Source organism: Macaca thibetana, chromosome 1 (genome assembly GCF_024542745.1).
Source record: "Macaca thibetana thibetana isolate TM-01 chromosome 1, ASM2454274v1, whole genome shotgun sequence".
Classification (NCBI taxonomy): Eukaryota; Metazoa; Chordata; class Mammalia; order Primates; family Cercopithecidae; genus Macaca; species Macaca thibetana.
The window spans coordinates 11377625-11389857 of record NC_065578.1 but is presented as its reverse complement, the minus strand read 5'-3'; the positions used below and the strand labels follow the sequence as shown (position 1 = coordinate 11389857).

Sequence of the window (12233 nt, the reverse complement as noted above, 5' to 3'; positions counted from 1 at the left end):
TCCTCCCCCGCAATCCCGCTCCTCCCCCGCAGTCCCGCTCCTCCCCCGCAGTCCCGCAATCCCGCTCCTCCCCCGCAATCCCGCTCCTCCCTGAAGTCCCGCTCCTCCCCCGCGGTCCCCCTCCTCCCCCGCAGTCCCGCTCCTCCCCCGCAATCCCGCTCCTCCCCCGCAATCCCGCTCCTCCCTGAAGTCCCGCTCCTCCCGGCAGTTTCGCTCCTTCCAGCAGTCCTGCTCCTCGCAGCACGAGCATGCGCACCACTCTCCCAGGCACCACCACCTCAACCCTCACGTGGGCACAGTTCTCCCACCGCCTGCCCCGTGGGGCTGTGAAGAGGCTTTGGTGAGACAGGAGGAAAACGCCAGTGGTAAGGGTAAACAGTTGCACCTGTGCCACTTCCAACAACCAGCCTGGGGTAACTCCAGACAGCTGGAAGCCAAAGAGGCTGGCGTAGCGGGGGGATGTTGGAGGCAGGGGTGTGAAGGCCCCCCCTTTCTCTGAACCTACTCACCAGAGCTACAGCGGGAGCCGCAGCTCAAGCACTCGGGAACCCAGTTCCAGAGCTGGGTGTATGTGCTGTCCTCACAGGAGTCACACACGGTGTCTGAGGTCTTGGTACAGAAGACTTTTGCATGTTGACCTGAGGAAGCAAGGGCCAGAGGTCTCAGCCGGGCGGGGCTTCTGCCAGGACCCTGGGCTCATCCAGTGTCCCCACAAAGTCCAGAGTTCTAAAGCCCAGGCGGGAAGGCTATTCTGTGGAGTTCCAATTCCTCAGAATCATCTCCCATCTAGTATTGTACCAGCTATCACGCCATTTCTGAACCCCTTCTGCTCAAAAATAGATTCCTCTCTGCTCTTTCCAGATGCTTGAACCTCCACCTCTGAAGACCTATTATCAGTCAATCACCCTTTAGTAAGAACTAGCCTGCCAGTTTCTTCCTTCTTGATAGATGGCTAACATTCTCCAGCTAGGGGCATGAATGACAGAGGGAACAGGTAGTAAGAATGTAGTCCTTGGTATCCTATCAAGGACAAGGGCATGGGCCTGGAGAGCAGGTATGCCAGGGACGGGGAACACTGACAGAAACCTTTAAAAAAAGGTTGACTCAGTAACTTTTTTTTTAGACAGAATCTCGCTCTGTGGCCCAAGCTAGAGTGCAGTGGCACAATCTCGGCTCACTCTGCCTCTCAGGTTCAAGCAATTCTCCTGCCTTAGCCTCTCAAGTAGCTGAGATTACTGGCGCCTGCCACTATGCCCAGCTATTTTTTGTATTTTTAGTAGAGACGGGGTTTCACCATGTTGGCCAGGCTGGTCTTAAATTCCTAGCCTCAGGTGATCCACACACCTAGGCCTCTCTAGTAACTTCTTAAAGAGATCCTTCCAGTTAATAAAAGAAAGAAGAGAGTCACTTTCCCTGGGGTGTCTTAAAATGGCTAGGGATGGTGACAGGTACTTATATGCCCACCTACATCTCAAGGTAACGGCTCAAAGCCCTCCATTGGCTCCCAGACAGAATAAAATCTAAACTCCTTACCATGGTCCCTGCTCACTCCTTCCTCCTCCTCCCCAACCGTACTCGCCTTCGCTCATCCTGGGCCACACACGCTGGCCCTACTATTCCTTCAGCTCACCAAACAGGCTCCGACTTCAAGCCTTCGCACGTGCTGTTGCTTCCTCCTGGCACACTGTTCCCTGTACACGCGCGTGATCTGCTCCCTCACCTCCTGCAGGCCTCTGCCCAAATGTCACCTCCGCAGAGAGACCTTCCCAGACCACCCTGTGTAGAACAGGATGTCCTGCTCTGTCTCCCCCAGCTTACCTGACCTTGTCTTTCTACAGCACTTAGACAGGACCACACGTCTCCTAATTTGTCTGTCTGCATCACATTAAAATGCAGACTCCACGAGGGCAAGGATTTTGTCTGCCCTGCTCTCTGTGTATTCGCAGCACTCAGAACACACAGCAGATACCTTATAAACATGACATGAATAAACACAGACACAAATGAATAGATGGAGGGCACCGGGAGTCAGGCTACCTGGCTCCACCAACTGTGGCTGGGCCTCAGGTCTACCATCTGTGAAATGGGTAAGCATTCACAGAGTCAGTCAAATATGCACTGAGTGCCTACATGGCATTGTGCCATGTGCTGGGGATTCAGCAGAAAACAAGCCCCAGTCCCTGCCTTGGAGGAGCACACAGTGGAAGCAGCAAGAAGAGGGATCGGGCTCTAATCACACAGCGAGGAAAGAGCTGCCATGGGAACATCAGGGGCCAGTGAGAGCTCAAAGGAGGCAGCACTTGTCTTTCAAGCTGAGTGCTGCCTCCTCCAGGCAGCCCTCCCTGACTCCCCCAGGAGCTAATTTAGGCTCCTCCTCCCCCTCCTCCTCCGGCTGGGCAGTGTGGGGCAGACAGGCTTCCTGGAAGAGGGGATATCTTCAGCTGAGGTCTAAAGGGCAAGTCAGAGTTAATCAGGGAAAGGGAGTTGGGAAGTGTGGCAGGAAGAAGGAACAGCATGTTCACAGGCCCAGAAGCAACAGGAAGCATGGGCCGGTGCACAGAACCAGGAGTTCAGTAAGAATCAAGGGCCATGCCCCTGCGCCGCAGCCCCTGCACACACACGCTCCCCCAGGGCATGGGCCCCGAGCCCCCGCGGCTGCCCTTACCCGGCGGACACTTGCTGCAGCACATCTGAGCTGTCTGGTCATAGTATTCTCTGAGCCGGCATGTGCCCCCGGGCTCCGGGGCGTAGGGTGTAAATGCCACCTAGAAGGAAGAAGGGAAAACTGCCATCAACAGGGCCGCCCTGGGTTCTGCCATGCCTGATGCCCAGGTCTCCACCCTGCAAATGTTTGGCCCTCCCCCTGCCCGGCGGCACTGATGATGGATGGGGAAGTTCCTCCCCCTGGAGCAGGGTACAGGAAGGGGAGCTGGTGCTTTCTTTTACCTCTCCTACCTCCCCACCTTGGTGTATCCTACTGTCTGCAGGCAGAAGCACGGAGTCTGCTGGCCAGAGGGCAGGGCTGCCTTTAGGCCTTCTCCAGTGCTGGGTGACCCCTAACTCTACCTGGGACAGATATCCAGAAGATGGTGGCCTTGGTCACAGAGAACCAGGGTTCTCAGCACAAAGCTGCCCTCCACCGAGGATACCTCTCCTTCCCTCCCACACTGGAAACATCCCTTGGTCTTTCAAGATGCGTGCTGCCTCCTCCGAGAAGCCCTTCCTGACTCCCGGAGGTTAATTCAAGCTCCTCCTCCTCCTCCGGGCTCTCTCTAAACATGGAATATGACCCCTCTTAACAGTTATCTCATTGTTCTGGAATGGTTACTTGCTTGTCCTTCCGCCCACTGTAGGTATGTATGCCCACACCTGTGTACACCCACACACTCATGTCATGCAGACAGCAGAGGTGGCAGCCTTGTCATCTCTAGACCCTCAATCTCTCACATGGGACCCACCGCAGAGCCGGTACTCATCAGCCGAATGTTGGTTGATGACCATGACAATCGTTGCCATTTCTGAAGCACCGCCTAGGTACCAGGCACTGTTCTAAGCGTTTTCACTGCTCGAGTTGGTGGGTGCTGTTGTACCCCACTCAGACCCCTGCTGCCAGCAGGGCACCTCTCCCCCAGCTGCCGTGGGTGTTGGCTGATAATGAATGCCCCACAGCCTCAAGGCGGGACCCACCCTGGTACAATTCATGGTCCAGAGCCACCTCCATGGTGTCGGGCTGAAGCGGGTGAACATGTCCCTGCTAGGCCCCCTCCCCTGCCCTGTCCTGCCTGCTTCTCCTGGGAGCCCTCCCTAGTAAATCACTTTCACAAAGATCCCTGCCTCAAGCTCTGCTTCTAGAAGACCCTACCTGAGACAGGTGTGTGGTCTCAACAAGACTTCCCAACCACCCAGTGAAGACGGAGACAGTTTCCCTACTGCAGCCATGTTATAGAACAGGAAACCGAGGCCTGAGAGGGCAGGTCACCTGCCCAAGGTCCCAGACCCAGTAGGTGACAGAGAAGGGTTTGGACCTGGGTCCCATCTGACTTCACAGCTCACAATCTCAACCACTGAGCTGGATGCCTCCAGGAAGAGATGAACAGTGTAATGAATGGAAAAAGAGAGGGGGCTGGGTGTGAGACCGAAGCATGCGGATCACTTGAGGTCAGGAGTTCGTGACCAGCCTGGTCAACATGGCAAAACCCTGTCTCTACTAAAAATACAAAATTATCCCAGCGTGGTGGCACGTGCCTGTAATCCCAGCTCCTCTGGAGGCTGAGGCTAGTTGACAAAGCGAAACTCCACCTCAAAAAAAAAAAAGAGGGGAGAAAAGAGAAAAGCAAAGCCACCCAGAGAAGCTGCAGCCCTGGACAGAGGGACAGACACAGAGCCCTCCTCCGTCAGGTCTCTGAGTGACCCTCCAGGAGTGCAGAACTGTGGCGCTGTCACCACTGTGCCTTCCCAGGACCCCTGGGAGCAAGCCCCTGAGTGCTGCCCTCTCCTGAAAGATTGAGGTTGGCAGTCCGGGTTTTCAGGGACAAGCACTAATTAGCCACCTCTACCAGGCTGAGAGCAAGCTCAGAATGGAGACAGTCACGTGTAGGCAAACGTGGGTGTGAACACATCTGTACAAGCACAGAGGGTGTACACACATGCCCCAAGTCCTTCAGGGGCCCCCACAGATACGTCACCTGGAAGTGACCAAAGGGCAGTTCTAGGAGGTCAGAGCCAGGGCTGGCGCCTTCCCCACTGTATTACCAGCGGCAGTCATGTGGCCAGTACAAGATCAAGATCCATAACCTTTAGTGAACGAGTGATGGGGCCTCTCCATAGATAAGGATACAGGGAGTCAGAAAGAACTGGTTTCAAATCCTCACTCCACCACTTAGTGGCTGTGTGGCCTTAGGCAAGTGCCTTAACCTCTCTGGACTCCAGTACCTACCATAGAGGAGCAGAGGAGATACTAAAAATATTTCACGAACCAGCACAACGTGGGCACGGACCTATCCTGGACTTCAGCTGCCAGTAAGCCAGTCAGAGCAGACAGCAGCCGGGACACCCAGCACCACTGGGCCAGTGCAGACCTGGCCAAGTTTCTACCAGCCAAGGTGGCAGGTGGATTCAGTGTGCCTCCTCCTCCCCTTCCTCCCAGCACTGCCTGGGAGTCAGGACCGTCCGGAGTCAGGGGCTGCTGAGCCCTTGGCTGCGCCTGTAGCAAGTGACAAGCAGGCCTAGAAACCCAGCAGTCTCCCACCCCGGCCTGGCCAGCCTACCCTGGCTGCACCCCTTGGTGCCAACAGCTGGAACCCCTCAGCGGGAACAACCCAGAGGAGCTGGGGCTTCCTGCTGTGGAGCAATTTGCCATTCTTCTGACCCCCAGGCCTTTGCCCCAGCTGACTTCTGTGCCTGGAACGGTCTGGTGCTTCCTATAACAAATTCCATGTGTCCCTTAAGAGCCCTGCTCAGGCAGCAGCCTCCCTCCTGAAGGCTTCCTGCCTGCACCCCACCCTGAATGAGTCACTCAGGCCCACAGTCCCCACCTTCCTCCCTCGCGGCTCTCGCTGACAGCACTGCTGTGAGGTTACCCACCTGCGCCCCCCGCTAGATGGGAAGCCCCCCTGAGGCTGCAGGCTGGGGGTTACCCTTTGCTGTTGCCCCATAGCCTAGCACGGGGTAGGTGCTCAGCAGCTGCTAGTCCAAACTGTGGGCGGGGTTACAATGTCCTTTCCAGGAGGGATCTAACTCCAGCGCCAGGGCCGCAAAGCTCAAACACAGATGCACTTTCCACCCTGGCCTGCCCCGGAGGCCCACTCCAGGCCCATCAGCTCTGGTGAATTCTGGGCACGGGCAGTGGGAACCATGCTGCATAATGGGGTCTGAAGAAGTAACTTCAGCCCCCATCTGGAGCCTCAGTTCGCCTGGGCACGGTGCTGCCATGCACACTCGGTCCCAGGACTCCTCCCCACCTGGTTTGCTGCTGGAGGAGACTCCCAGGCACCCGAGACAAAAGGAGAAGCCTTCTCAGGTGTTCCCACAGTGTATGGGGGAGCTCACTGCCTGTGTCCAAAGCACCCAGGGGTGCCTGTCATGAATGCCAACCCCCACTCCCCAAACAAGTGCAGAATCTCAGGGGTGGGCCCAGGAAACTATACCATTAAAAAAAAGAAAAAGAAAAAGGAAATCTCCCCGGTGATTCTCATGCTCCTTTGCAGAACACGCTCTGATTATGTGGCCCCCTGGATTGAGCAAGGTGACCTGGGGGAGGGGTGGCGGAGGGGCTCATGGCCGCGATCCGGCATCCAAAGGCTCTGGGAGCCCCTAACCCAGAGAAATGGCAGCCTCTGCAGCTCCCTCTGCACAAGCCATTCCATCGAATACTAACTGTGGCAGAGGGTCTGCCTGGCCCTCAGCAAACCCCCAAACTGCCTTCCCTGAAGGCTATTGCTGGGCACTTCCCCAAGGGCAGGGGCTATGCCTCCACCCTCTGACTGAATGGCCTCCCAGACGCAGCTGCCTCTTCCCTCAGATCACATCCCCCAGGCACGGAGGGGCTGCACCTCTTCCCTGGCAGCCCCCCACCCCGCACAGTGGCCAGCACAGGTCTCGTGGGAATCCTGCATCCCGCAGGCTTCATCCCCACGAGTGTCCTTGGGGTAACCAGGGGAGCCCCTCACTCCTTCAGGGCCTGAGAACCACATGGCCAGGGCGACTCCAGGCAGCAGCAAGAAATCCCACCCTGGCTGGGGAAGGGTTTCCTGTCAGGGCTCAAAGGGCCTGATGGGAAAGAGCCCTGCGGTGGCCAAGTTTGGGCTCTTGAGAGCTGCCACGGACAAGGGCTTCTGGCCACTAACGATAGGCAGCTGGACTCCCATGGCCCCCCAGCTGGCTGAGTGGTGACCTCCCACCTCCTCCCCTCCAGGTTCCTCTCTTGTCTGAGGCTTTGCTGTGAGTGACCGTCCCTGGACTTCCTCCCTGGCTCTGTGTGGCTCCAGCCCCCCATAGCTGGCAGAGGGCGCAGGACTTCCTTCCCGGCTCTGTGAGGCTCCAGCCCCCCATAGCTGGCAGAAGGGGTCAGCTCCCTTGAGCAATCTCAGGCCTGTTTATCCTCTTGGACAGAAAAAAAAAAAAACCCATAGCCTTGTCATGGCTAAACAATGAGGAACAGAAAGCCCCTTGGCAAAGCAGAACAAAAGGTCACTCCCTCCACAGCAGCAGTCCCCGGGAGCAGGGGGCTAGGCCCAAACCACAGCCCTGGGAGCCGGCCTCTGGTCAACACAGGGGCCCCCTTGGAGGTCCCCAAAACATGGCAAGCATTCTCTAGGAAATGCGGGGCTATGGAAGCTTCCAGTTCCTTTGCTTTGGGTTGGGGAGGCTCCATTCACACCCCACTCACCCCCCAGGGGATCTTCGACATGTTAAAATGAGGAAATAAGTTGGATAGTACTTGATTCAGTCAGCATGTTTAGCAAACTACAATCGTCCAAAATATGGGGGGCTCGAGTGAAAAACTGAAAATCACTGATGAGGGTTAACTGGCCATTTATTTAACAGGCAGGGAATCTGAGACCCAGTGGTGAGGGAATTGGAGAGGATGGATGGATGGATGGATGGATGGATGGATGGATGGATGGATGGATGGATGGATGGATGGATGGATGGATGGATAGATAGATAGATAGATAGATAGATAGATAGATAGATAGATAGATAGATAGATAAAATAGATAAGAGATAGACAGATAGATAAAATAGATAAGAGATAGATAGATAGATAAAATAGACAGATAAGAGATAGACAGATAGATAAAATAGACAGATAAGAGATAGATAGATAGACAGATAAAATAGACAGATAAGAGATAGATAGATAAAATAGTAAGAGATAGATAGAATAGACAGATAAAATAGACAGATAAAATAGACAGACAAACAGATAGATAGATTAGATAGATGACAGAGATAATAGAAAGTAAATACAAGATAAATAGGAGAGAGAGACAGACAGAGACAGACAGAGAGAGACAGAATAGATAAAAGGAAGGAAAAAAGAAAACTGCACCTAAATCTAACATCCAATTGGTGAGGCAGGTCTGACTGTGCCCATTGCACGGATGAGATAACAGAGATGGAAAAAGGCAAAGCCACCTCCCCTGGTCTCCCAGAGACTTTGGGCCATGCCAGGGCCAGGATGGTGGCAAGCGGAGAGAGGACTATGGATAAGAAGCTCGTCAGGGCCCACCCACAGGCTCTGAACCATCTCCCATCTGGGTCCACAGCTCCCAGTTCCCCTCCTCCAGATTGGGCTCCCTCCTCTAAGACAGGTAGAACCTGCAGTTAGCAGTAGCTCATCGGTTCCGGGCAACTGTGCGTGTTACACCCACTGTCTGGTTTTCTCACTGACATTCACAGGTGCTCAGGGAGACAAAGCAGCGTGCCCGAGGCTATGGCAGGAGAGCTGCAATCCTTGCCACCCCCAGTCCTGCCTCCCTTCTCTTGGGGCCCAGAGAGCTTCCCTTCCCCCTCGACATAGACACAGACCCAGGACTCCAAGGGCCCCGGAGCTGAACGGCCCAACCTCAGCAGCTCCTCCCACCATGCAGCCTCCATCCCAGATGGGAGCTGTCTCTGTCACCCAGGGGTTAGACTCCCACCCTGTTGCTCCTCCAGGTCTCGGCTTTGGCCCTCTGGGGAGGAAGGAAAACAACGGGATATTTGTTAAGCACCTACTATATGCCAGGCCAGATGGCAGGCACTATATAAAATCCCAGTTCCACCCTAAAAAGCAGGTGTGCATGGGCCCATTTCACAGCTCAGGGAGATCAAGTCACTTGTCCATGGTCCATGGAGAAAGTCAGGGGCAAAGGTGAAAGCAGTGATTCATTCATTCATTCATTCATTCATTCATTCATTCATTCAACAGACGTGCTGAGCACCCAGGGTTGTAGGTGCTGGGTAAACAGTAGCATTGAACAAATCAAATCCCTGCCCCCGGGAAGCTGCCGTCTTAGCTGGGGAGACACATGCACGTTCAATAGAGAATTCAAGGTGGTGATAAGAGCTAAGGAAAAGGGTGACACGAGGTGCGGGGCCGGGGCGACGGGGAGATGCCCTTGGCACACTCAGTGCATGGCCAGGAGGTCAGGGCAGTGGGCCCAGAGCGAGTGGGTGAGGGTGAGGATGAAAGCAGCAGCAGAGCATCTACTAGAAGCCTACTTCATGACAGTCATCGGAAGGGCTGTCCCGGCATCATGGCCTCTCTGAATCCTTCCCTGGTCCCCCTGAGGCCAGTCCTATTATTATTCCCAAGTTACAGATGAAGAAACAGCCTCAAAGAGGCCTCCTCACCTCCAGCCCTGCATCTTCTCCCTGGCCAGGAAGACTGGGTTTCAACCCCCAGACCCGCCCCTACCCCAAAGATCCTCTGTGTCCTCACTCAAGTGTCCCCTCTGCTGTGGGCAGTAACCAGGTCCTGTGTGCCTCAGTTTCTCTTTCTGTAAAATGACAGTGTGGGCCTGGTTGATGCTCTAAGCAAAAGGACCAACTCTGGGTTCTTAAGGATGGGTGTCAAAGGCTCAGTCCCTCGTGAGACCTCAGGGGTGCTGGGTGGTGTGTGGCTCATCCGCATGAGAGGTGGAGAAACAGCACGAGCTGAGAGGTGGGGGCTGGGATGTGGGGCAGAGTTGGGCTGGTCCTGGGCCTCTGGGAAGGGCGGAGGGTGGATCGGGGGGGCTTCCATGCTCAGCTTCTGCCCCCATCCCCTTTCCCCCAGGGAGGGCAGCCCGAGCACGCGACTTCTGAGAGGAAAGGGCCAGAAATGTCCCCTTTCCCAGGTGTCCTGGACACCCAGCCTTGTAGGAGGGGCGCTGACTTAGGTTAGAGGGTCTACGTGCCTATGGAGAGGTGCCTGGCATGCTCTGTGCACTGCCAGGAGGTCAGGGTAGCAGGTCCGGGGGATCTGGGAGTGTCACGGACTTTCTCTGAGCCTCCACACTGTCACCTGTAAAATGGGAGTCGTGCTCCTTGCCCTGTCTCCTCCAGGGGTTCTTGTGAGGACCAAAGGCGGGGAGGTCTTCACTTGGGTTCATGATCTCCCCGATTCCTAGGGGCTCCATGGTGGTGCCGCAGGGGGCATGCAAAGGCCCTGGTCATAGACCCATGTTACAGAACATGAGAACTGGGCTCTTCCTGCCTTGGTTTTAGCCAAGAACTGGCAAGGCAGGAACACACCCCAGGGCAGCGAACTGCCCGGCTTTAGTAGGGTGCTAGATGGCCTGTGTGGGCCTTGCAAAGGAGGGGGCCTCCAACCTGCCTCAAGGGCAAGTGTGGGGAAGCTGACCTGTGACTCCTGGGGCTGGGAGTTCACCCCCAGGCTGGCACCAGGCCCGTTCCTCAGGAAGCCTTACATCAGGAGACCATGGCAGGGCTGCTGCTGTGATGGTGCGACCGAGGCCTCGGTGGGGCAGAGGAAGAAGGGTGCAACAGGCCAGATGTGGTCCTCCTTGATAGGGACCTTGGGCTGGCTCAAAGGGACTTTGCTCAGAGGAACACTGGAAGGGTGATATGAGTCTGGGTGAGTGGCCAAAACCCAGGGGCCGGGTTCTGTGAGCAGCCCGGCCAGAGGACGATGTGGCTGTGACATCCTGCAAGAAAGTGAGGCTCTGAGAGCTACTGAGGGCCGAGCTCCAGGAAGACAGGACACCGCAGGTTCCACCCTCCCTGCACGCTGTCCCCTCTCTTCTCACCCCGTCCCCTCACCCTGGAGGACTCAAGAAGCACAGCTGGTGGACAGGGCTGCAGGTATAAGATTCGCTCAAGACTAGGACTCTGGTGGAGCCGTTAGCTGGTAAGGGGCAGGGCCAGGTGGCCAGGCAGGTCTGATTCTGGAGTCCGCGTCAGCTGTTGGGGAATTGAGCAACCCTGGGCCAACTGACTTGCTGCTTGTCCTGTTCCCAGGCCAAGGCCCTGCGAGTACCCGAGGTGGGGGCCCTCAGTCCCTTCTCCTATTTATAAATAGACAGCAAGAGAGGAAGGAAAGAAGGGAGGCCTGGGGGAGAAGGAAAACGCTGAAAGCACCACATCTGCGGTGCCCTCTGCTCTTCCGGCCGCCTTTAGCACAGCCTTCTTTGGGGGTCTCCATGGGTTTATTGTTATTTTTTAATTTACAGAAAGAGATCGGGTCTTGCTGTGTTGTCCAGACTGGTCTTGAACTCCTGGCCTTAAGCGATCCTCCTCCCTCGGCCTCCCAAAGGGCCAGGATTACAGGCGTGAGCCACTGTGCCCGGCCTTCATGGCTTTTCAATGTTCCGGAGATCCCTTTTAGATGCCAGTACCCTTGGGAAGAGGTCATGCTCCCAGCCTTCCCCAGGGAGCCCGCCCGGGCAGGGATCCACCCGCTTAGAACGGAAGATGATACGGTGGGGAGGTGGCCACAAGGAGAAGCTTCAGGCTTTAGGGGTCGAGACCAACCCTTTACACAGAGCTGGAAGAACAGAGACTGTTCAGGAAAGTACCAGGAAAAGTACCTACTGTGTGCAGGCACAGTACTAGGCACGTTCATATGCCTTCTCTTCATTTTATCCTAGCACTAACGCAATGAGGTCAGGATGACCCCATTTTACAGACGCAGAAATTGAGGCTTGGGAGATTTCGTGCAAATTGTCCAAGGTCATGCAGCCAGTGGGCAGCACCCCAGGAGCTGATGGCAGCGACATCAGCCTCTGTGCCCTCTGACAGTGTTGTACCCTGTGATCTTGTCCCACTCCCTCATTTTACAGACAAGGAGCCCACAGAGGGGAGTGACTCTTCTATGAACACACTGTGAGCAGGGGAGGGTGGTTCAGTGACTCTCCAGCAAAAGGGTCTCCAGGGTCTTAGGGCAGGAGCCAAAGCTGTGGGGAGGGGCAGAGGTATCTGCCCAAGGACCCAGGGACCCCCACACAGCGGAAACCCTCTTCAAGCAATGCGGAAACCACATCATTTGCATGATGGGTCGCGGGGCCCCTAGGGCGTGGTGGGAGGCAGCAGAGGCATTTGGGTCTCGACCTTGGGGGTTCACAGGAGCCCCATGGACTGCAGGGTGCAGCTACATCAGGCCAGGTCGTCACAGCGACGCCAGGGCCGGTGACAGCGGAGGCCCGTCTGCCGTCACGGAGAGGAATGGCGCCCGCGTTAGGAAGGACCGACCACATCACAGGCAGGCAGCCCGGGGGTGACACATCCCACTCCTGACTCGCTGCCTG

At 56.0% G+C, this 12233-nt stretch overlaps 1 protein-coding gene across 3 annotated transcripts in view; it reads right to left on the bottom strand.

Annotated features, from left to right (window-relative positions):
* TNFRSF1B (TNF receptor superfamily member 1B) overlaps positions 1-12233 on the bottom strand; it is a 47416-nt gene that overhangs the window by 22302 nt on the left and 12881 nt on the right. For all 3 annotated transcript variants that reach the window (XM_050788543.1, XM_050788536.1, XM_050788539.1), the window contains exons 2-3: positions 2666-2765; positions 510-638 (exon numbers count right to left, since the gene is read on the bottom strand). In XM_050788543.1, the coding sequence (XP_050644500.1) occupies positions 510-638; positions 2666-2765 (229 nt within the window). The remainder of the gene's footprint in view (positions 1-509; positions 639-2665; positions 2766-12233) is intronic.